A 22,425-nucleotide genomic window follows, 5' to 3' on the forward strand; every position below is an offset into this window, starting at 1 on the left:
AAGGCATTATACCATTAGCAGACTTACTGTATAATATAAAAACATCGAAAAAATGATAGCATTTACGTATTCCTTTGCATAGCGATCAGCTTCTAATCCAGGTTCTGTTGCTACAGTACTGGAATAACTGTAGTGATGTGGTCTCCTTTTTACCAAACTGAATGTATGATTTTAGTGGAATATATGTGTTTGTACTGATGAACTTACTCCAGAATGTATTTGACACTCTTTAAATACTAGTCATCAGAACTGAAGCAAAGAGAGGATAAGAGGCATTTTAGGCAATATTCTAGGGGAACTCTAGTGGGGGAAAATACATGCAGGCCTCTCTAGTGGCTGCTCCTTCACAAGATCTATATGCTAGGCCGTATGTTAAACCATTGCAATTTAGAACAAAATGGTTCTGTTTCATCTAATACAGATCAGAAACAAATTAAGGATTCTTCATTTTGAATTTATATTCCTCTGCTACAGGAAAGGAAACTAGATTTTGAGTGATTGTTTTTCAGTGCTAAGCAATAAATGGTATTAGATGTACATCTGATAATGAAACACATCTGAGGACTACTGACAGTCATTTGAGCTGAAAATTTGTGATGTCTTTTCTGTTGAGCTGTGTTAGTACTCTAATCTTTGAGAATTAAAACAATAATCTTTAAGAGGCTCTTTTTTACAGCTTATAGTAATTTTGTAGTTAACTCTATTTATCAGGCTTACATTAATGATTGAGCTTAAATTATTAAACGATATTTTGTGCAACAGTAATCTCCATAAGAGTATAGCTTTCATGTTATTTGCTAGGAAGCTTTAAACTCCAAAAGAACACTTTTAGCAAAGTGAAGGGAAACATTTGTAAAGTAAAATCTGTAATTATGAACATGTGTGACTAAACACCTGTCAGCCACTTGGTTTATACTGAATAAACTTATAAAATAACATGACCATGCCTGATCCTGGATTTTGAAAGTCAACACAATTTTTGATGAATTACTTGGTCACTCCTGTTTAACATTTGGATGCTTTGGAGAATCTACCACACACTTATTGAAGTGGAAAGTGCAGTTCCAGATAAAGAACTGAACTGAAACATGAGGAGAGGGTATTTTAGATGGGAGTGAGTAGCAGGTCCATCTGCATTTCCAGATCCATCCTTGAAGCCTTCTGATGAGATATTTAGGCAGGGTTTTTTGGAAGCTGGACCAAAGCAGCCATTCAAGCTGTGTTCCAGGGCTACACAAGCGATGACAAGGTGAAGTGGTTAGTTGGGCCTAGAAGTTCTGGGTGAAGACAGCGAAGTGTTTCTGCTTTTTTGAGCACTGGAGCAAACACTGAGCAGCCCATGGGGCCATCTGCCTTTACTGTTTCCATTCTGGAACCTGCCACTGGAGCTCAATGTTAAGAAGCAAACCATTTAACCATTTGTTTGGATATAAGCAGTCACTGAGGTGTGACAGATGTGCCCTTCACATGCTGTGAGCCATTGGCTTGCCACTGACTTTGTCCTTGAAGTCAGTGGTGGAACTTAAATCTCCTGACCTGCTAGCCTATTCCTTTTCTTTCTGTCTCTATCAGGGCTTCATGACTGGGTTTCTAGTGCCCCATTTATCTGTGATGCTGAGGGATTCCTTGCAAGAGCGGTTAGTAAATCAGTCATTAACAAGTGCTACTGCGTGCTTGTCCTGTGAAGACTATGACAGAGAACAGCTGTATTTATATAGAGAATGGGTGTATAATATCTTCTGTGACTGGAAGGCTTAAACTTGTGACATAAGAGCATAAAAACCCCAAGTCTAAAAATTAAAATGTCTGCTACTAAAAATCAAGTGTATCCTGAAGAGTTTTCTATCTACATTGACCCTTCCTACGCAATGACAGATATGACACAGAAGTTTTGTCTTATCCCCAAATGTCTCAATGTGATGAATGGAAAATAACTATTCCAAGCGAGGATTTTACATTTTGAAAACAGGAAAGAGCAAGAGGGACCCTCTGGTCTTAGCTATTGTGACTGTATTATATCTGGAAAATCCTTGCAGACTATATGGGCAGCAGCTTTGCCATGTTTGGGCAGATAAGACAGTCAAATAGGGCAGAAAAAAAAAAAGTACTATTTTTTCTTCTTGCCAACAGAGGAAATATCTTTTCCTATGGAGCAGATACTTCATTTTGTGCATTCATTTGCATGCATAGAGACAGCATATCTTCTATATTTTCCTCACTTAGTGTGGTAGCTAAACGCCATGAATTAACCTGTGTTTTGCTTTTATTACACAAAAGTTCTTTCAGACATTCCTACAAAATTGCAGGGTATTCTTTTTTCAACAGGTAGCTGGCAGTGCATACACATGCCTGTATCAATATCACACTGAAATCAAGTGGGATTTCCTAACACTTGTAGTTTAGATTGGATATTAGGAAAAAATTCTTCACAGAAAGGGTTGTCAGGCATTGGAACAGGCTGCCCAGGGAAGTGGTAGACTCACCATGCCTGGAGGGGTTGAAAAGGCATTTAGACAAGGTTCTTAGGGACATGATTTAGTGCTAGAGTTAGGTTAGATTATGGCTGGATTTGATGATCTTGAGGGTGTCTTCCAACTGAAATGATTCTATGATTCTGTGCCCCTTTTCACTTAAATTACCGAATCCTTAACTTCCTTGCAAATTGTTATTTGCTATATATAGTATTTCTACTATACTGGCCGTCATACCTTCACATAGTCCATCAGCCAATTTCCAGACATTAGAAAGAAATCTGCCTCTTCAGATTATAAGACATTATTCAAGCAGAAGTCAGCTAATGGACCTGAAGTTAGTGTGAGTGTTCTGCAAGCTATGGCATATAATTACTTGAATCTACTTTCCTTGAATTTAGCAGAAAAATGTGCATCAGTTTCAGCAGGAAAAAGTCTATAGCCAAGCTGTTCTACATCTAGATCTCTTGGTTTCTTTTAGCCTTGTAGTTGAGAAGTGCTCTGTTCTGAAAGTACAGTTTGATATACAGGTTTAACACCAAAATAGGTTTAAATGAAATTAGAAGAAAGATTTCTTAGTCTGACACCTGCTATATTAAGTTAGAACATGACTAAAGGTGTACCTTTGAAAATCCTCTGACTTCAGGAAATATAATTGCCCTAATTTAAAAAAAAAAAAAAAAAAGGAAAATAAAAAAGAGGAAAAAAGGTGTTTCTTTTGTTTCATTTTATATATAAGCTTTCTCTGCTGTCTAAAGAGTTGTTACGCTGCATTGCCTAATAGTGTAATGTAGATGGGTGGCTCCATAGTGTTCCAGCTGTTTCGTCATCAATCTGGTCACAGCCTGGGGACAGCAGCAGGGTTGTACCTTCCAGTTCCTCAGTAAATGACCTGTGTCTGTCTGTCTTTAATCAGACAGTCCCCTTCACCATTCAAATCATGTAGAAGTTGCTGTGGAAATGCATGTGCACACTCCTTTTCTCATTGCTTCGTGTGGGGAAAACCTGTGTGTGGGAGAAGGGGCTTAAAATCAATTTTACTGCAAAATGTAATCACCTTTCAGTGGAACATCCATTGCAATTTTCGTGCCAAACTAATAATGATAAGAACAAACTAACCTTTTGTACAGGCTTTCTGTTGGTGCCCTTTGCAGAAAGATTGTTGCTTCTTTACGTCATGGGAGCTCACGTTTGCTGTGACAGCTTTTCAATTGTTAAATAAACTCTGACCATGAGCAGCTGTCAGACAGATATTGCACTACAGGCTTCAGTTAAAAGGAGCACCAGACAAGCATTTCAATGCCTAAAGGCTCTTGTTACATTTTTTGAGACACACATTTAAAACCAAAATACAACAAGATAATACGATTCCTTAAGTGGGGGGGGAAAAAAAAAAAGTTATTTATAAATTCTGCCAAATTTTTCCATGAAAGTTATAGGATGTGATTGTGCCCCTTTCTGAAAAACACTCTATGAGGAGCATGAAATACCTCAAATGTGCACTTTTGTCTGGTGGCAAGATGGGAGAACTGCTATGCAGAAATAATGATGTTAGACCTTATAAATAATACTAACGATGTCATTTAAATTCTTGTGGGAAGGCAAGACTAATTATACCAAACATCCTCAGAGTTGTGAAATGCCATTTTATCATTTATACTTTCGATACCCCTCTATAAAAACCTTTCTGAAGCTATAACTTTTTAGGATGTTGGATCCTTCTCTACTAGCTGTTGTATAGACAAGTAAGAAAAGGACGGTTTCCACTACAAAATGTATAATAAGCTAAAATGAATATGCAAGAAAATTATTTTTTAAGGTAAATATGCAGTCAGTACTGGAAGAAGCATTACTATTTACATTGAACTTACAGCTGGGGAGGGAAATTGCAATTAAATTAGAATGAAGGTAGACTGATATTGTCTACCCTAATCTGTCTAAAAGACAAGTATGTAGCTTAGCTAGGCTGGAGAACCTAGACCAGGAATCACAGTTGTCCTGGGCTGCGCTAAAGACAATGTAGGAGATGGGTAGTTCACCTCAGCCTCCTGATAATAGAAAGGATCAGCTCTGGAGGTGCCTCTTGCCATTGACTGAAGCAGAAGTGTAGTTCAATTGAAAATAAAAACAAAACAAAACAAAAAACAAAAACAACCACCAAAATCAGGCTGGGTGACAAATTTCAAAAGGCAGGTGTGGGCTAATTGTGTGGAGGCAGGAATTCTAGACAATATATGCGTATTTATTAAAAAATCAAGAATATTTTTGCAAGTTAAGAGGAAAATACTCATTTACGAGTAATAGTAGTTATAAGTAATTCGTGTCTTTAAGGATAACTTCTGCCAAAATTTCAAGTTTAACTAACTAATATATGTTCTCTTCATTACAGTTTCCTCTTTAGGACAGAGGCAAATATATCCAGTAAAAACACAAAGCAGTGGGGAATGGAAAAAGTCAATTTAAAAATCAATCCTCCCTGTTTTTTTCTATCGACTCCTCTTAGAAATAACTTCTAGAATGTTTATACCTGAAATGGATCAGAAAAAAATCTCAGTGTGTTCAATTATTTATTTTATGCTTTTGAAAACAATTTTGGGTAATGGGTTTCAATTTTTTTTACCTTTCATATACCTCATTCTTTCACACAGAAAAATAGAAACCATTCAGCAATGGCAGATGATTGCAGTTTTTTTGTTGTTCATACTTGTGCTTATGAGTTGCGACTGTTCTCACAGATACACATGATGGGCTTAAAGCCACGGTAAACATAATACACTGTAGAGGTGATTTTTAACTGCTTTCTCTACAAAGCTAAATATTTATATAATGTAAGGGCTTTATGGGGATTTAAACCAGGAAGTTAATTTATTTTGCATCAGATTTTGGAAAGCAAAGTATAGAAGGGAAGGTTTGGGAGCATTAAAACAACAACGGAATCAGTTGTAATAGTCAATGAAAATGTAATTGGTCCCTAAATCCCCACATATATTGCTTTTGTGTGGCCAAGTTGGAGACGTTGGATGTGAATGAGCAAAGAAATAAGGCAGTAAGAGTACTCTTGGTGATATGGTGCAAAAGTAGAAAACAAATACAGACCATGACTCTGTTGACCTGTTGCACTTATTAGTCTCTGTTGAACATCCATGGAAAAACATTGACATTAACCTGAAGGACTCTACTTGTTATTTGGCTTGGAGATGGGCAGAAAAGTGACTCAAATCACCACAGAATGGCAAAAATAGCCTAAATATTAGTCAAATCACACAAAGGGTAAGCAGGGTCAAGAAAAATCTAGAAAAAGGGCTGCTCAGTTCCAGTGGATAAAAGGAGCCTTTGGACACCTGTTAAAATAGTGTGTCCGTCTGGAGGTCTGTCCTGTAGCACTCTGTGTGTTGTAAACATTTAGGGAGATGTTAATTCCTGCAGCAGAGAGTTCTGGTGGGGCACTGGAGGACAAACTCATAGAGTTTCCAGTCTTTTTAGTCGTTCTACTGCCACCCCATGACTTTCTTAGGATTTATGAAAAGAGCAGGGGATATATCAAGTTAAGAAGTAGGTCTGTTTTGAGGTAAATCCTCTTTACATGCAACAATATGGAGAGAGTACCTCTGGGAATTATGTATCAGTAAGACTTCTATTGAAGACACCTGTTCAAACCCTACAATTTCCCACTAAAATGAGGAAGTTTGCTCTTTCCAATTTATTAGCAGTTTGTTAATAATCAACTATCGGATGACTGAAATCTTAACAACTGTTCTAATTCCCATCAATCCTTTTTAAGTGTCAATGGGTTTGTCACAGTAAGCACTTATATTCCATGTTACACGTTTGTTTATTTTTTTTTTTTAACAATTTTCACAGTTTTCTGTACTTGCTTTTTCCTCATGGAGAACCCACTGAGTATTCTATAGAGTAGAACTCCTCCTGTCAAGACAAGAAGTACTTGTTTACTATGTCAGAATATTCCATTTGTGGATAAGTGTATTCAAATAGGATTCATGGCAGACAGGATATTGACCAGGGAGCTGCCCAATGTGGATTAAGAAGAGTGTTTTGTCTTAAATATGGCACTTTGGTAGAACTCAGTACCTTTCTGTCCAGATAGTTCCTATTCCTATTTGTACACACATTATTTTGGGCTACCAGAAGGTCCTTCATGTTAAGATGTCATAGCCCTAAATCTTCTGCGATTGTATGACTAATTGCTTTCTTCTAAAGCATGGAGAAGGATCCTTTCATAGAAGTAGCAAAGTCACAACTCCATAATAGGGATTTTGCTCTTTTAGGATATTGACTGTGGTTTAACACACAAAGATCATGGAAAGGAGTAAAACCAGTTCCCCATATTCTTTCTTAGTCTTCCAAATTTTCCATATTGCAGCAAAAATGGAGTCTGTCTATTTTTCCTGTCTTTCCCACTTTTATGAATAATCTAAGCAGTCATTCCTTGGGTATGAGATTAGTATAGATGTATGTATCTGTTCCATGATTCAGAAGAGGGAGCTGTGATAATGACAGGGATGCTCTGACGGACAAGCTGTAGATTAAACTTTCTGCCTAGGCAAGCAGTACAACCTTCTTTGGTTGCGGGAATGAACATGGACCTCACTGGAATAAACCGGTACCATGGCTCCTTTCCTGCTGCAAAACGTGACATGGCATAGAAATGTAAACACTGTATTGGATTCAAAGCTTTTCCAAAGAGTCAGGTTCACTGGGCACAGGGAGCTGAGCATGCACAGCAATAAATCACTGCCTGTTCCCCAGTGAAGAACATCAGCCAGGAGCAGCTGCGTTTTGCCAAAATCACTCATACCACCTATGGCTGCTGCTGCTGGTCCCACTGCTGCTTTCTTGGTGTGTCCAGAGAGGGGCTGCAGGGCAGAAGGTTTATTCTGGTTTGTCAGGCTGCTCCCAGCTGTGGTTTTTCCCTTATGCTATTTGCTGGGAGTGTGGCCTCAAGTGTCTCAGGAAAGACCTTGGTGGGAATGAGCTGCAGGCCAGGCAGGTTGTTCTGGCAGGGACTGTACCAGCTTTTTGTGCTGATCTTTGCTATAGCTTGTGATAGCTACAATGGAATCCTTGGTTTACAGCTGGGTTGGTGTGGTGGCCACCTCAGAAAAATGTATGAGAAGAATCAGGTCATTAAGGCTGGGTAGAGGGTCTTCTGAAAATAATAATAATAATAATAATAATAATAATAATAATAATAATAATAATAATAATAATAATAAAAGTTAGGCTTTATCACATTTGGAAAAGACCTTGGTACCTGTCAACAAGAGGCAGCAATATATTTGATGGTGAAGACAGTGTCTGTCCTGGAGAGCACCAGGTAAACTTCAGCTGATGAAAAGTAAAAGAAAGAAAAAAGCAAGTGGCTTAGATTTGAGTCAGTGAAAGGGAACAACATCAGGGTGTAGCCTGAGTATTTTGACCCATTCTAAGCTTAATATTTTTAACAAAGACAGGTCTTGTTGATTTTGTTTTCAATTTTATCAGTGTATTCTGACTTTAAGCCCTTTTTCTGTGCTATATAATTGTGTGTAAGTTCCATTTGGCAGTGATCTGATTGGATGTCTCTCTTATCTTTTTGGTTTTTGTAGGATAAAATCATGGGTAGATAAGATGCAAGAAGATCTTGTAACATTAGCACGAACTGCGAGTGGAGTGGACGAGCTTGCTCGTGTAAGTAAGAAAACACACTTTAGACTGCAGTAACTAGAAACTGAAGTGACATTATGATTATTTCATCCCAACATAGTGAATTAAAGAGAATTAAACTCTGCAGTGATTGCTGAGAGAGAAATGAACCACCCAGACATCCATCAATTCAGTCTCTTAATGCTGCAGCACTTGCTCACTGCTAATATTTAATCAGCTTTGCAGTATCAGACATAAGCCTTACCATTGTTGCAACACTTCCACCTGAAGCAAGTGCTTTTAATGTTTGTCAAATACAGTATCCAGGAAGCAACCATTCATGGCAGTGGAAAATTCTGCTCTCTATTAACAAGGGGGACTATTTTTCTGACACATATTTCCTGAAATGAGGCAGCTTTGGGTTAGAAGAAAAGTAGATGAGAATGAAAACTACTTTCATTCAGCTGTTCCAATTTAACCCAAAGTGTGTCTTAGGGAAGAACTTACAATTCTTCTGGCATTGAGATGAAACTTTTGTGCTATATTCTATTCACAGAAGGTAGAAACACGACTGCAATTGCAGCAAAATGAAGCAAAAATTCAGAAAATTTCAGGATTATGCTGCCTGTATGACTTCGTCTGTATATAGCACGATCCAGTATGTAACCACAGGATCATATATTTCCCTCTTTCTATCCCTGCACAAGTCCCAATGCTTCTTTTGTGAACCGATGGATATCTGGGTTGATGTAGGACTCTATAATGAAGGGAAATGTTGCTGGCATGTCAGGAAGGTTATTCTGTCAGCCAACAAAAGCCCTTAGTGCTGTGGAACTGAACATGAAGCCATAAGATTTGGTTTTCAGAAGTCATAACGTCCCCAAATGATCCATGAAATGAATAGTAACTGTGTTTCAAAGCCATAAAGAAACACACTGAAAAAATCAGGTGTGAAGTTTCTCAGATTTAAACTGTATTAATGTATTCCTTTGATCTTAATGACTTTTTACCCAAACATCCACATGTCTCACGTGAATCCTGTCCCAGAAGGACATTTTCCCTTTACTGACTATAAGGCAAGGCTAGATGACTAGCTCAGATGTCCACGTTTACCTTGTGGAAGTTTCAGTTTAGATGACATCACTGTCCTATAGAAGGAAGGGCTGTGTCACCTCATGTACATGAGGAACAGAAAAGAAGATTACAGAGATTTACTTCTGGCCTTTCCTAGTATTTGAGTGCTTCCTATGGCAACACAATTTAAGGTAGATGCTTTAGATGCACTTTTTAATTTTGGAAACCCCAAACAAACTGAAGACAGAATCACGAGATCCTAACACAAAGCATCAGATTGACACACACATGGGTTTCCAGCACAGGATCTCGACAACACAGAAATGTGTATCTCTTGAGCTTTCTGAGGAACTGTGAGGTTTACCCAGCGTGGAAAACTGATGAGAATTTTTGTAGGTGGATTTCACATGTATCTGCTGGCAGAGAGCAACAAAGCTTGTGAATCATGTCTCTCCAGGTTTTTGGTGAGGAGTTTCAGCTAAAAGGAGGGAAGGCCCTTCTTGTTCACCTGATTTTCGTGTAATCTGTTCTCTTCTGCACTTGCCATGTCTCTTTTTTCCCTACCATCTCCTCCTTCAGCATCATACCTCTGATCCACCATTGGACTTCCCATTCCATCCCTGCTGTATGGCCATGCTGTACTGCGTGGTCTTTCATCTATCCTGAACATATTCTATGTTTCTGTCTCAGTCTCTGCATTTGCTGTCTGGCCAGTCTGCCTTTCTCCCTTACACTGGCTTCTTAGCCCTATTTTAGGATATCTCTCTTCAGTTTTTTCCAGTTCAGCACCTTTCTCTGGACTCTTTTTTTTTTTTTGCCTTAGTGTTTCCTGAACATTCTGTCCAGGTGTGTGTGGCCAGCCTGCCCAAATACTCCTGTTGCATCTCTTCCCCAGGTATTTTTCTTCCCCCTTCTAACTTTTCCCTCCTCACTAGTTCTTAGTCCCAGACCTCTGGTTTTCTCTCCAGTAGGTTTTTTCTATTTCTTCTTCTCTTCCACATTCTCTTCTCCTTATTCTTTGCCTGCCATTTTCCAAGCTGGTATCTCCTACTTCCATATCCCAATCTCTTACTCTTTATTCTTCATTCAGTTCGCGCTTTCTTTTTCTCCCACTGCTTAGACCACAAGGGTGTAGAGATCACCTGAGAGACCACAGCAAGTCTGAGCTTTAGCTTCTGAGGAGATGTGATGTTCTCTAGGAGGGATGCTTTTTGAGTTGGAAAACACCTGCATGTAGGATCTCGGGGATTTAGCTGATAAAATCTCTGCAGTGACCTGCAGGTGCTTTTCGGACTAAAATCAATTAAACACCAAAGAGTAAAAAGTGTATCTTTGAATACACGTGTTGAGTTTTTAATCTATGCAGGGACCATGGGGTATTTCAAAAGGAAATGAGTTAGAGAGGATTTCTAACAAGAAAAAAATGAGTTTTTGTCTGAATTGTTTTGCCTGGCATTTCCATGCAGAGACCACGTAGTAAAATCCATAATGAAAAGCCAAGAGATTGACGTTGTCACTTTTTTCCCTGAGGAAAATATTAGTTTAGGTAGTTAATATTCAGCAAACTTACAAGCTGCTAAAACAGTCTTATACTGAGAATTGCTGTGCGAGCATAATAATATGTGGTGCTACCAGCTATACTTCAAGTATAGCACAGTGACATCCATGTTGAAAAAAAATCGTCTCTGAATACTGTAGGTAAGTTTCTTTCTGAAAGCCAAAATTTATAGCACACTTCAAGCAAATAATGAGGTATCTCAGAGAGTATCCAGCAAGTGGTCAATATGTGCTTGTAATCCTAAGATTAAAAGCATGAAATGGGGATGTTTGCATGTAAAATATTCTTCTGTATCAAAGCCCTTTGTTTGACTTAAATTGTATGATGTCTTTCTCTAGCGACAGGGTTTTAATTAGCTCTTTTCTCTGCAAGGGAGAATGCAAAGCCCTGCGAGGTGTGAGCCAGTCTCTCCCTCTCTCCCTCTTTCCTCTTGTTTACAGGCTATTGTCACTTTCCCATTTTTGAAAGACTTTTTATTTACTTATTTATTTATTTTTCTGCACTGCCTAATAACATTTAATTAGTTCTCTTCTGAAATGAACCACAATCTTGGAAAAATGGAGACTACGAGACACTAAAAAGAGCGTTCTTGCATGCCTTGCTCAAGCTTTAAAAACACTTAATGGTCAGATTGAATTTTCAGCTTTGTTTCTGACTCATTACTTCTTCCAACTCCAGAATTGTTTAGACCAAGACTATAGTCATCATGTTGTTGGAAAACTTCAACGAAGAAATAAATTTCTTTGTTTTATCTATCCCTCCTCTCTCCAAAATAGAATGATTAATTAAAGGGGGAAAAAAAAAGGAGCAGACTGCTCCTATTATAAAATAATAGCAGACATGACTTTCTGTGAACAGCTGTAGTAGCAGAGTGTGTAGGGTTGGAAAGCTGCATTTTGGTCAGACAGATTTTTGGTAGCAGAAATGTCTTTCCTTTTTCTAGGGAAAATCAATTTTGATTTGGCCAAGTGCTGAGGTTAAAGCTCATAGCAAGGACATGGAACAGATTATAAACATTTCACAGTCTGGTCAGCATCTCCCTGGACTCAGTCCCACTGGTTCAGCTGGAGTTACATTCCGTGTCTGCTTCACACAGTTGAGTCTTCGGTGAAGTTTCCTTAAGTGACCAAGACAGCTCTCGAAGTAGCACAATTACTGCGTTCTCAGCTGGAGTGAATTAGTTCTTAAAAAAACAGGGCTTTTCAATTAGCTGCTGTGTCATGTAAGTTTGCTGTGTTGTCATAACTCGTTGAAGATATCTCAGGGTCCATCAGTGCTATATGTGCTTGTATGTGTGTTGGATGACTGTGGGTCTTTGTGCTGCAAGAAATTTTATTACACAATGTTCTCTTCTGGAGAACTCAGAAGTATTTTCTTCTGGCCAACACAGAAAGGTGTAGGAACACTGCCTGAACACTCACAGAATCACAGAATGGTTAACGTTGGAAGGGGCTTCTGGAGATCATCTAGTCCAACCCACTTGCTAAAGAAGGTTCACCTAGAGTAGATTGCACAGGATTGTGTCCAGGTGGGTCTGAATGTCTCCAGAGGAGACTCCATAGCCTCTCTGGGCAGCCTGTTCCAGTGCTCTGGAACCCTCTAAGTAAAGAAGTTTCTCCTCATTTTCAGATGGAACCTCCTGTGCTTCAGTCTACGTCCATCGCCCCTCATCCTATCGCTGGGCACCACTTAAAAGAGTCTGGTCCCATCCTCTTGACACCCACCCTTGAGATATTTATAAACATTGATGAGATCCCCTCTCAGCCTTCTCTTCTCCAGGCTGAACAGACCCAGCTCTCTCATTCTCTCTTCATTAGAAAGATGCTTCAGACCCCTCATCATTTTTGTAGCTCTCTGCTGCACTCCCTCCAGTAGTTCCTTGTTCTTCTTAAGTGGGAAGCCCAGAACTGGATGCATTTCTCCAAATGCAGCCTCACCAGGGCAGAGCAGAGAGAGAGGATTACTTTGATTTTAGACTAGGAGAGCTTTTGACCGGAGAGAATGTAAAATAGAGTATAATATGTACTTCCAAAGGAATAAAGACATTCAAACCTAAAACATGATTGAACTCAAGTGAGGGACTTCTTAAGTGGATAGCAGACATTTTGTGATCAGAACCTACATAAAAATCTGATTTATTCTGCAGTGTTGACATAGATATCCAGTGTTTACATTTAACATACGCTCAATTTAATGGAATCATGTTTAGAGAGAGGAATCTCCTCAAAGCATTTGCTTTTCTTTGTTCATTGACAAATTTCTTAGAGTGACTTGGAAGCACAGTCTTGTCCTGGTAACTAACAACTCTTCGTCTTGCTTTTGCACGTGCAGTAGAGCCATTGTAAACCATTGCGACTTTCATTAATCACAACTTTTGAAAATATCTGAGTAGTGGGGATACACTATGATATACTCACGAGTACTCCATGTATAGATAAAAACGAGAAAATATTTGTGATCTGATTTAGTGAATTACTTTAGTAGTGACTACATTTCTGAAAATATGAATCTGTTTATGCCAATGGACATTTCATACACCTTTTCTCTTAGTAGCAATGAGAACAGCAATATAATGCTCATAGGAAGCAAAATTGTGAAAGGAAACTTGGAAGCCATTAAATTAAGAGCTCTACATTGAGGCTACACTTATCCATAGCCTTAACAAAGCAAACCAATATATCTAGAGTAGAAGGAACAAAAAAAACGGATATGTATAAGAGATGGAGAGGCAGGAAAGAGCTGAGGTTTATTATGATGCACAGAAGAACCATTATCTTTAATTTATAGATGTGCCTTTACTCACTAATTTATATTTGCCATGCGGAGAGAATCCTGATCCAACCAAGAATTGAACTCAGATTTTCATTTTTCCCATTTAGAGCTTTAACTCCAGATCACTCTTCCTCTGAATTAGTTGTGGTAAACTAATACTTTGGTGGTATGAATCAACATGAATACTAGAAACATCTAAATGTGAATTCTGTTATTGGTAAGACTGATTGTATTTAAAGTGTAATTCCTCCTTGTGTCCTTAACTATACTATCTAGGAATGGTCTTAAAATGGTCTTGCAAAAATAGTTTTAAAGCACATTTTTAAATACTGCTTTTTTGACCATTATTAGGAGTTTAGGCAAGATCAGGGAGAACTCCAACTTGGATTTAATACCAGTGTAATATCCTCCTTACAATAATGCAAAGGTTGGTTCAACAAGGCAGGAAGTCAGGATTAGAGATGCTAAGATACTCAGCTGGTTGAAAACTGGCACAGCTCCACTGACTTCAGTGGATTACACTGATTTACATTTGCCAGGAATCATGCCTAACAACAGTTAATTTACAATTCAAGAAGGTAAAAAGGACTTTGAAACAAACAAACAAACAAACATTTTTACAGAAGAAACAGAGGCTATAACTTGATATTATGCCTGCTGTAGATTCCCAGCTGAACAGGGTATTTTTGGGTCCTTTATATGATTTAACATACTTTTTTTCCCCTGGAAGAACAAAGGGAATGTTTATAAGACGGTGTTGTAAATACAACTTGAGACTTAAAAGCAGGTAGACGGGATACAAAGGAAAATTTGTGTTAAGGAGGTACAAGATGTCCAATGTGCTTTTTAAAATATCTCTCAACTAAGACACAGCTTAGTATATGCTATTTACTGTTATAAGTATCGTGTATAAATAAAACCAAACAGTCATATAATTGTCAGTTAAACTTAAAAAGGTTAATGTAACTTTGCCTTACTCATGAACTCTCTGTGCTGTCAGGCATTATGAAGCTGCTGTGGTATGAATGATAAGCAGTTTTTACAGAGCTTTTTACAGACTTTAAAAAGGTAAGAAGGAATAGACAGCAGCTTAATAGAATTTGAAAGCCCATATAGCAAAATAAATGTTGAGGATGTATCTGATCTCACTAGCTTCATTTATCAGGCATTTTGTCTTAGTAAAGACAAAAAAATGCATACAGATTTCCAAGTCACATTTTATACATATGAATAGTTAGCAGGTGGGAAAAATAGGTGAATAACCTACTGAAGTACAGAATTGAGTAAATACACAGACCTGTTTTGATTGAAGTAAGCTCAACTTTTGTTTTTACATAGACCTTTCACAGCAAAGGCCTATGACTAAGCTAATTGACAGCTCTTTTATAATAAACTACAACGACTATACTTTTGATTTCCAGCTCCCAAAACACCTCTGGGGAGAGGAGAGAGGAGGGAGGGATCCCTGCAGTACCCAGAAAGGGAGACCTGAGTGGAGAACATCCCTTAGAGCAATGCACGAGCCCGTCTGCCCCAAGCTGATTGAAGAGAATTCTCTTTCACATAAACACTATATTATAAATGTGGGTCTGTGTTAAAAGCTTTGACGTGACAAAACATACTGGAGCTTCACTAGGACTGCTACGGCAAAAAAATGCCATGTTGTACAGTGTAACCTTTTCAAGCAGTGGCATAACTGAACGAAGCAGCAGATAGAGAGGCAGTTCCAAGGAAATCTAGTCTCTGAATCTGTTTTCTTCTTGATACATCGCTGCGGAAACAACCCATGCATGATGCTCATAAGGCATGCTGTTATTACAGTCCCAGGAGCTGTAGAGTGAACCCATATACACTGACTTGGCCTTTAAATGATATTCATACTGAGATAGAAATACCGTTTTTTCCTACGAAGTGAGAGCTACATACAGATATTTGATACGTGGCAATGAGTTTCATTCACAGAAGGTGTCCACCAGCAACTGATAGAATTTTTATTTATTTATTTTATCTCTGGAATGCTGTTTTATAATAATTAGCTCTTTCTTGCTGAACACCCAGCCAAGGTTCTGCATGAGCACATTTCTTTCACTGCTCAGTGTGAGGTCTCTGTGCCTCATGCACAGATGGTGTGAGGCTGCTGAAGCACTCAGGTTGGCAGCGGATTCCCCATCCATCCTTTTAGCTTTTCAGGTCTTGGATCAGCATCTAGAGTTGAACTGAGATGAGTGACTTGTAAAAGAGATGCTGGTCTCGCATTTGAACTGCCCTGGGGCAGGGATGTTCAGGAAAGCTTCCTGCTGCCAAAAAAATTTGTGACCTGGGGGTAATTTTCTGTTGGACTCATTAGAGGTTTTTGCTACATTAGTGTTATGTTCTAGAGATTTTACAGATAAAGTCATGACACTAATGCATTACCTATAGAAGCTGCCGTATATAGCTGGCCTTGTTCTCTTCATTACCTGTATAGAGATCTGTGCAAAGGGAGGCTTTAACACGTTGTTTGAACTTAATATAAAATTTGCATCTGTATGACTTCTCCCTACTTCCATAGGTGGTCTGGAATTCCTGCTTCAAAAGCTGGTTTGACAGACAAGTTAACAGTAAAAGTTTTCATCATTACTATTTTTCTCTATGATTGACATGATACTTATGTAGTTCTTTCTCTAAAATCACCAAGTTAATGGAGATGAATTAGCAAAAGTTCTATATAAATTTGAAATTATCTATTAAAAAATAAAGATGATCCATAAAACTGAAATTCCATTTATTTTTACCATTTTTTTAATACTCTATTTATCAGATTTGATTCCGTTTGAATATGCTTTAACCAAAGGAAGAGTATTGTACCTCATTCTGTTCTCTGATAAACTACTAGATCGACCTGTGCTATATATGACCATGTTCCAGAATATATTACATTCGCCATTGTTAAGGCTGAAGTAGTGGAGAGCCTTATGATTAAGAAAAATATAAAGAAGAAATGTGAGAATTGATTTTTTTTTTTTTAAATGGTTTGATTTTAAGAAGAACAACACAAACGTTTGGTTTACATTTCTCTATCTATGGAAGAATTTCATTTGAATGTTCTGATTGCTATAGATTCTGATGAGCTTGTCACTGTTTTGACCCTGAATTATAAGACACTTCTGACCTATAATATATTAATATATTGGTGTGCAGTCTTTATCCTTCTTCACTCCTGAAAAAGGGAAACATAACCAATAGCACAACACATGTAGGTATAACTCGCGTAGTTGTAAAGCTATTCACCATGTGCCCTGGGCGTACTCTGCAGTGCTTCAAGAAAGGAGATAATGTGGTTAAATGTGGGAATTAATGAAACTTTTGTATCCAGTGAATAAATTTTGCCACCCACTAAGATTCACTGTGGCTGTTATCAAAAGCCAGAAAAATATTGTGTCCTTTTTTTCCCCTTTTTTTCTCTTTTTGTTATTCTCAATGGAACACAAGACTAAACCACCTTTTTTTTTTTTTTAGCATCAAATAAAACAGAGAGGAATTTTTAACTATAGAAGCCAAATTGAATTAAATTTTGAAGAGTCATTTTGAAATTAAAATTTAAAAAAGCCCTCAAGTGTTTTGAAGTTGTCGAAGCACTTTTTGTATCCTTATTGGGTTGCTGAAACTTCCTTGAGTTCAGGGCACTTTTATGAGTGGTGCTGGTAGGTCTAGAACTGCAGTTTTCCATGAAAGTGCACTTTAGTACATTGTTTTTCTAAGGAGCAGAATGATAAAAATCTGAAAGCAAGGAAACAACTCCTTCAGTAATGTGTAATAAAATAATTCATTGTAAGTGGGATTGGTTGAGTGGGCATGTATGAGGCCAGTGTTCTTAAAACCTGAATCCTTTCCAAGCATAAATTGGCTGTTGTACACTCTTTACATTTACGCCTTTTCCCTCATCCCCAAGGTGAGGACACCAGTTTGCTATCTGAGCGGGTTGTGGCGAAGGGAAGTTTGGTCAAAGTTACTTTTAGAATGGAATTATGAAGGGGTTGGTGCAGCGAAACGTAGGCATTTTGGGTACTCATTGGGAGGTCAGAGACCATTTACAAGAATTAAAGTAATGTATGAGATGGGTTAGACTGGTTAGAGATTCCCAAAATACACTAACAGTCTTTTTTGTAATACAGTATTTAGAAAGATACATCCCATTTGGGATATACCACTGCCACTGCTACGTTCTGTGTGCAACCAAATCCCAAATCTGCAGGCATTAAATATAGAATCCTCCAAACTCAATTCTGTTGAGTTTACACATTGCTAACCAATGTCGAGATGTCAGGAAAATTAAATCACTTTTAAAAAATGCAGACTGGGAAATTTGAAGACACATCTGCAAGTTCTCTTTGTAATCCAAATGGAAATTAAGAGATTGTCAAAACACAGGGAGCCTCATTTATTTTTTGCAGATGCTTCTCCCCCTCTGCTCCCTTAGCAATAAACTGGCATTTTGAAGAGTTCCTTCTTCCAGCAAACAAAATCAGCTGGAAGACTCTAAGAATGGGTGGCTGCATTAGCAAAGCTTGCTCAGGCTCAAGGGAAGGGGTGGCCTAATATTACCATAGTTTTAATTACTATTTGATGATGTGGATAATCTTTGAACAAAGCACTGTTCTTGATTCATTTATAACTTTCCATTGGCTTTAACACTAATAAAATCTGTCTTATTGTTGCTTATGTTCAGATGTTTCTCATAGAAGCTGAGAGCAAATTAAAGATTTTCCTTAAAAAAAAAAGAAAACACCACACACCAAAACCAAAAATAAGTCAAACATTATAGTTAATCTGTTTCCCAGTCCCGCGGTTAGTAAAACACACAAAAAAAGACTCTGATAGTTCCCCGCAACTTAAAATTACCTTTGAGGAGTGAGTCAGTGGGTGTTAAATTGCATTAAGAGCAGCTGAGACAGGGCAAAATTTCCTATGAATAAGTGAGCTTGAAAAATTACATAAGTGCCCACCTCAAAATATGCCAGAAATGCAGAAGAAATCTGAAACACTTTCTTCTTATTGTTCTTCTGTTACAAAAAGGATTCACTTCTTGTACATGTTGTACTCATCATGAGTTGGGATTTTTGGGTTCTCATCCAGTCTCAGCTAAGAGCCTGAGCTAAAGCTGCTGTGAAACCACTAAATGATGTAGTCTTGTTATTTAATACTATATTGCTATCACTATGAAACAAAATTGGATGCCTTAAAATATATTTTACTTAATAAAGGGGGATTTTTTAGATATGTTTTTTATGTTTGTACAATAGCAGAGGTACAAAGCTGAACTCGTGTTTTATGGATTGAATACAATGTGACAATTACGAAAATTACTTCTTGATTTTAAAGTCCTCTAGAGTACTTTGTTAATTATCAACTGTCAAAAGTGTCAGGTTATTCCATCCTATAAAGCATCCCTTATTATCTGCTTTCCTATGAGTAGACACCTGAGTGAGCCAGTTGACTCTGGCGCTATTATACTTTGTGATGCTAACTGAGGCATAAGCGTTCCAAACATCTTGCAGAATTCAGCCTGAATGTTCTACTTAACAATGAACTAGTTCTGATATTATTTTTCCTAATGTGCACACAGCTACTATGATATATCAGAGTTTTCAACGTGTCAGCTGCCCTGTCACTTGTCATCCCAGACCTTTACAGCACTCAGTGATCCGGCGAGTGATTCTGAAAAGCAACAGCTACAGTAAACTATTGGGGTGTTTTTTTCCTTTGTGTTGTTGCCATGAATTTCAAGAATGAAGGCATCTGTGAGTTGCTAGGGAGCAGCTGTAATCTTATTTATACACTATGTGTAACAGAGAGTAAGACATATTTAAAATACTCAGCCTGATTTCTTTGAACATACAGAATGCTTCTTGGGAAGAAGCATTTTTCAGTGTGTTCCACAATGGATCACTTGTGATTCAAAGACTATAAATGTCTCGTGAGAAAAAAAATCTCTGGCACAGAAATAGAAAGTGTTAGTATAACTTTGGAAATAGGATATGGTAGTAAGAAGATAGAATTTACTGCCTCTGGGCAGATGATATAGTTGTTTGTGACTACTAAAAATTTGAGTTAAATGAAAATATCTACAGTAATAAAAGGTTAGCAATAATAACGACTCACATGGATTGGAGTAGTTATTTCTGTTTTCTGACTTTTTCTGCTCCCAAACTCTCTTCATATGTTTGCATGGCTGTCAAACAGCCCCCCTTCTCCGCTTTTCACACATAAATGAGATCATGACACGTAACTTCATGGCATTCATAATGCCAACAAAGAAAATTAGTGAATATGTGGGTGTTAGTTGATATTTGGTTAGCTAAACAAAGTTATTAAAACTGAAGCTGTTTGTGATTCTGTAAACACATTGAAGATTGCTGATAAAACAATATCATTTCATCAAAATATCTGTTTTGAAAATTTTAACATTTTTCAAGGCTTCAATAAGCAGTGTGCTTTTTTTTTTCAACTAGATGACTTTTTTTTCTATTAAATTTGTGGGGGAGTCAGTCTGTATGATTTTATTTTGGATGGGGAGAGGGAGGAAGGAGAGCAATGAATGAGCTCAGACTGACCAACCTCCTGGGCCAAGCTGCAGTAGATGTATAAATTAGAAAAACCCTCTAAGTTATCCCATTAGCTATTTTTTTATTTAATATTTCGATACATTTTATTAAGCAAGATTTTTTCTTCAATCAAGAATTGAAAGGTAAGTATCTTTTGTCTAGATAAGGAGTAGATAGAAATACTCTGTATTGGAATGAATAAACCACTGGAAGTGTCTGTTCCTTTCAGTGACTGTAAAGGTGACTTGGGTGCTTGCTCAGCCTTAGGTTTAGAAATCTCTAAGTTACATAAATCCCCGACTGTTTGCAAAGAGCCAACATAATTTTTCAATTCTTATTGGTTTTAGCAGGGAACGACACAGTGCACAGAACCAGCTTTGGTGTGGAGTGGCACCCAAAGTGTACACATTGGATGGGACTTCAGAAGTTGGCCTGAACCTGTTGGGGTATTTCTGCATCTTACTCCCCAGCAATCATGGCTCTAAATGCTCTTTTAGTGTGAGGTCAGCTCTGTACCTGAGCTACTTCTCTGCATTTGTGACATACTGTGCCACAGCTAATAAGTAATCTGAGGTTGCTGGTGCATGAGGTGTCTGTTGCAGAAATGCTGGCTCTGAATGTGGTGTCAGATTAGCTCTTTCACAACCACAGGTAGTAAATCTGTAGTTGTTTCACGAAGAAATGTGCAAACATCCGTGAAAAGTGTTCTACAGTTTTTCTAGTTCCATCTTCTAGTTCCTGGCAGTTAATGCTGAGGTAAGGTAGTTTCCTCTGTGTAGCTCCAGCCTGAGTCAGGGAGGGAAGGGAGTGTTTAGCTCTGACTGCAGGTTTAAAGGAGTTGGTGACAGGGTCTGTCAGCAGTCTCAGACATGACAAGCAATGAACGAAGGCCAGGATTCAAATGGGGCCTCCAATCAGGAGTAAAAGGAGATAGGGTGAGGAACAAGTTGGAGACAAGCTTACAACATAGGTCAAATGTCCATCCAAGAAACAGGACTAGAGAAAAGCTTTGACATACATCTGAGAGGTCCACCTAGGAGATGGGCTAACTACAGGATAGGACCAAAACCCATCCAGAGGGTAGGGCTGGAGACAGGCTCACCTACACCATAGCTCAGGACTGGGCTGAAATGGAGCCTGTGGACAAGGGTGCAGGTGGAGGTTTCCAGTGAGGCAGGTCATGGTCATCGAGGCCTATTAGTGCCCCAGGGTGGTAGAAAGCAAGAGATTTTTTGGAAGGACCAGCGGGAGCTGGCCACGGGAGGACCACTCCAAAAACAGGGACCAGGCAGGAAGAGAATCATTTACAAACCCTTTATTTAACATTTGTTCTGTTCTGAGTTTTGTTTGCTTGTTTTTCCTACGTATTTAATAAGTCATTTGTTATATAAGCTTGTAAAACCTAGCTCAAGATTTCACAAGCACTCTTGGTATTTTGGTGCAGTCACTTTCAAAAATTATGGAGGAAGAACCACCACAAAGTTTTGGTTGACTTGGGGTCCCAAGCTCAGTAGTATCTTTGAGCAGTAATTTTACTACCATGATACTCTCTAGCTGGTCTAGACTGATGATAAACTATTGATTGTTGACAGAGGAGTACCATCAGCCTAGCTGAGCTGAGTGGTCTTGAAAATAGTGTTAAAATAATAAAAACATCAATATATTTACCATCTATAGACAGGTATTACTGGAATTGTTGAGTTATTTTGTTTTTCTATTCCAAAGCATATTTAAAGATAGGAGAAGATACAGCATTTTAGGTTAACTTGAAATTCTGGGTTTGAACTTCTGAAGATCTTGTCTCATAAAACATCTGTTAAATGTTCATGAAAGTATTCAGTGCTAGAACTGAGATTGCCATGTTCATGTCCCACCCTTGGGCCCTCGGCCAGGTTACCTGTTGAAAAAGGTCCATTGTTTCTTAAATGGGGAGACTGCCAGTTTCAAAACAAACAGACAAACTAACAAAGAGGCAAAGGAGTTCTATTGTAGTTTAGAACAATTTAGTGTGAATTACTATCCCTTGTTTTTTGGGTAGTCTGTGTAAACAGTGCCAAGACCACAGAGCCAAAGCACAGATAATTTCTCACTCTCAGGAACTTTTCCTTAGGCTAATAAAGCATGAGGGCCATTTAAATAAAATTTTGATGTTAGAGGGGGCCCCAATGCCTGCCACAATGTAACAAGAGCTGTGCGATGAAGGCACATCTTTCATTCTCTCTCAATTGGTACAGAAATGTTTTTCTTTCCCTCCCAAGTCTTATAGAAAGCAAGGAGAATGTCTATTTGTGAGAGGTTTATAAAGGTGTCCTTGAAGACTGAG

General features: G+C 38.2%; 1 protein-coding gene across 1 annotated transcript in view; it reads left to right on the top strand.

Annotated features, from left to right (window-relative positions):
* The window catches only part of CACNA2D1 (calcium voltage-gated channel auxiliary subunit alpha2delta 1), a 396,917-nt gene that overhangs the window by 45,242 nt on the left and 329,250 nt on the right, over positions 1–22,425 (top strand). The window contains exon 2 of the mRNA XM_082061285.1: positions 8,078–8,159. Within this exon, the coding sequence (XP_081917411.1) occupies positions 8,078–8,159 (82 nt within the window). The remainder of the gene's footprint in view (positions 1–8,077; positions 8,160–22,425) is intronic.

Source organism: Streptopelia decaocto, assembly GCF_964273445.1.
Source record: "Streptopelia decaocto genome assembly, chromosome: 1".
Classification (NCBI taxonomy): Eukaryota; Metazoa; Chordata; class Aves; order Columbiformes; family Columbidae; genus Streptopelia; species Streptopelia decaocto.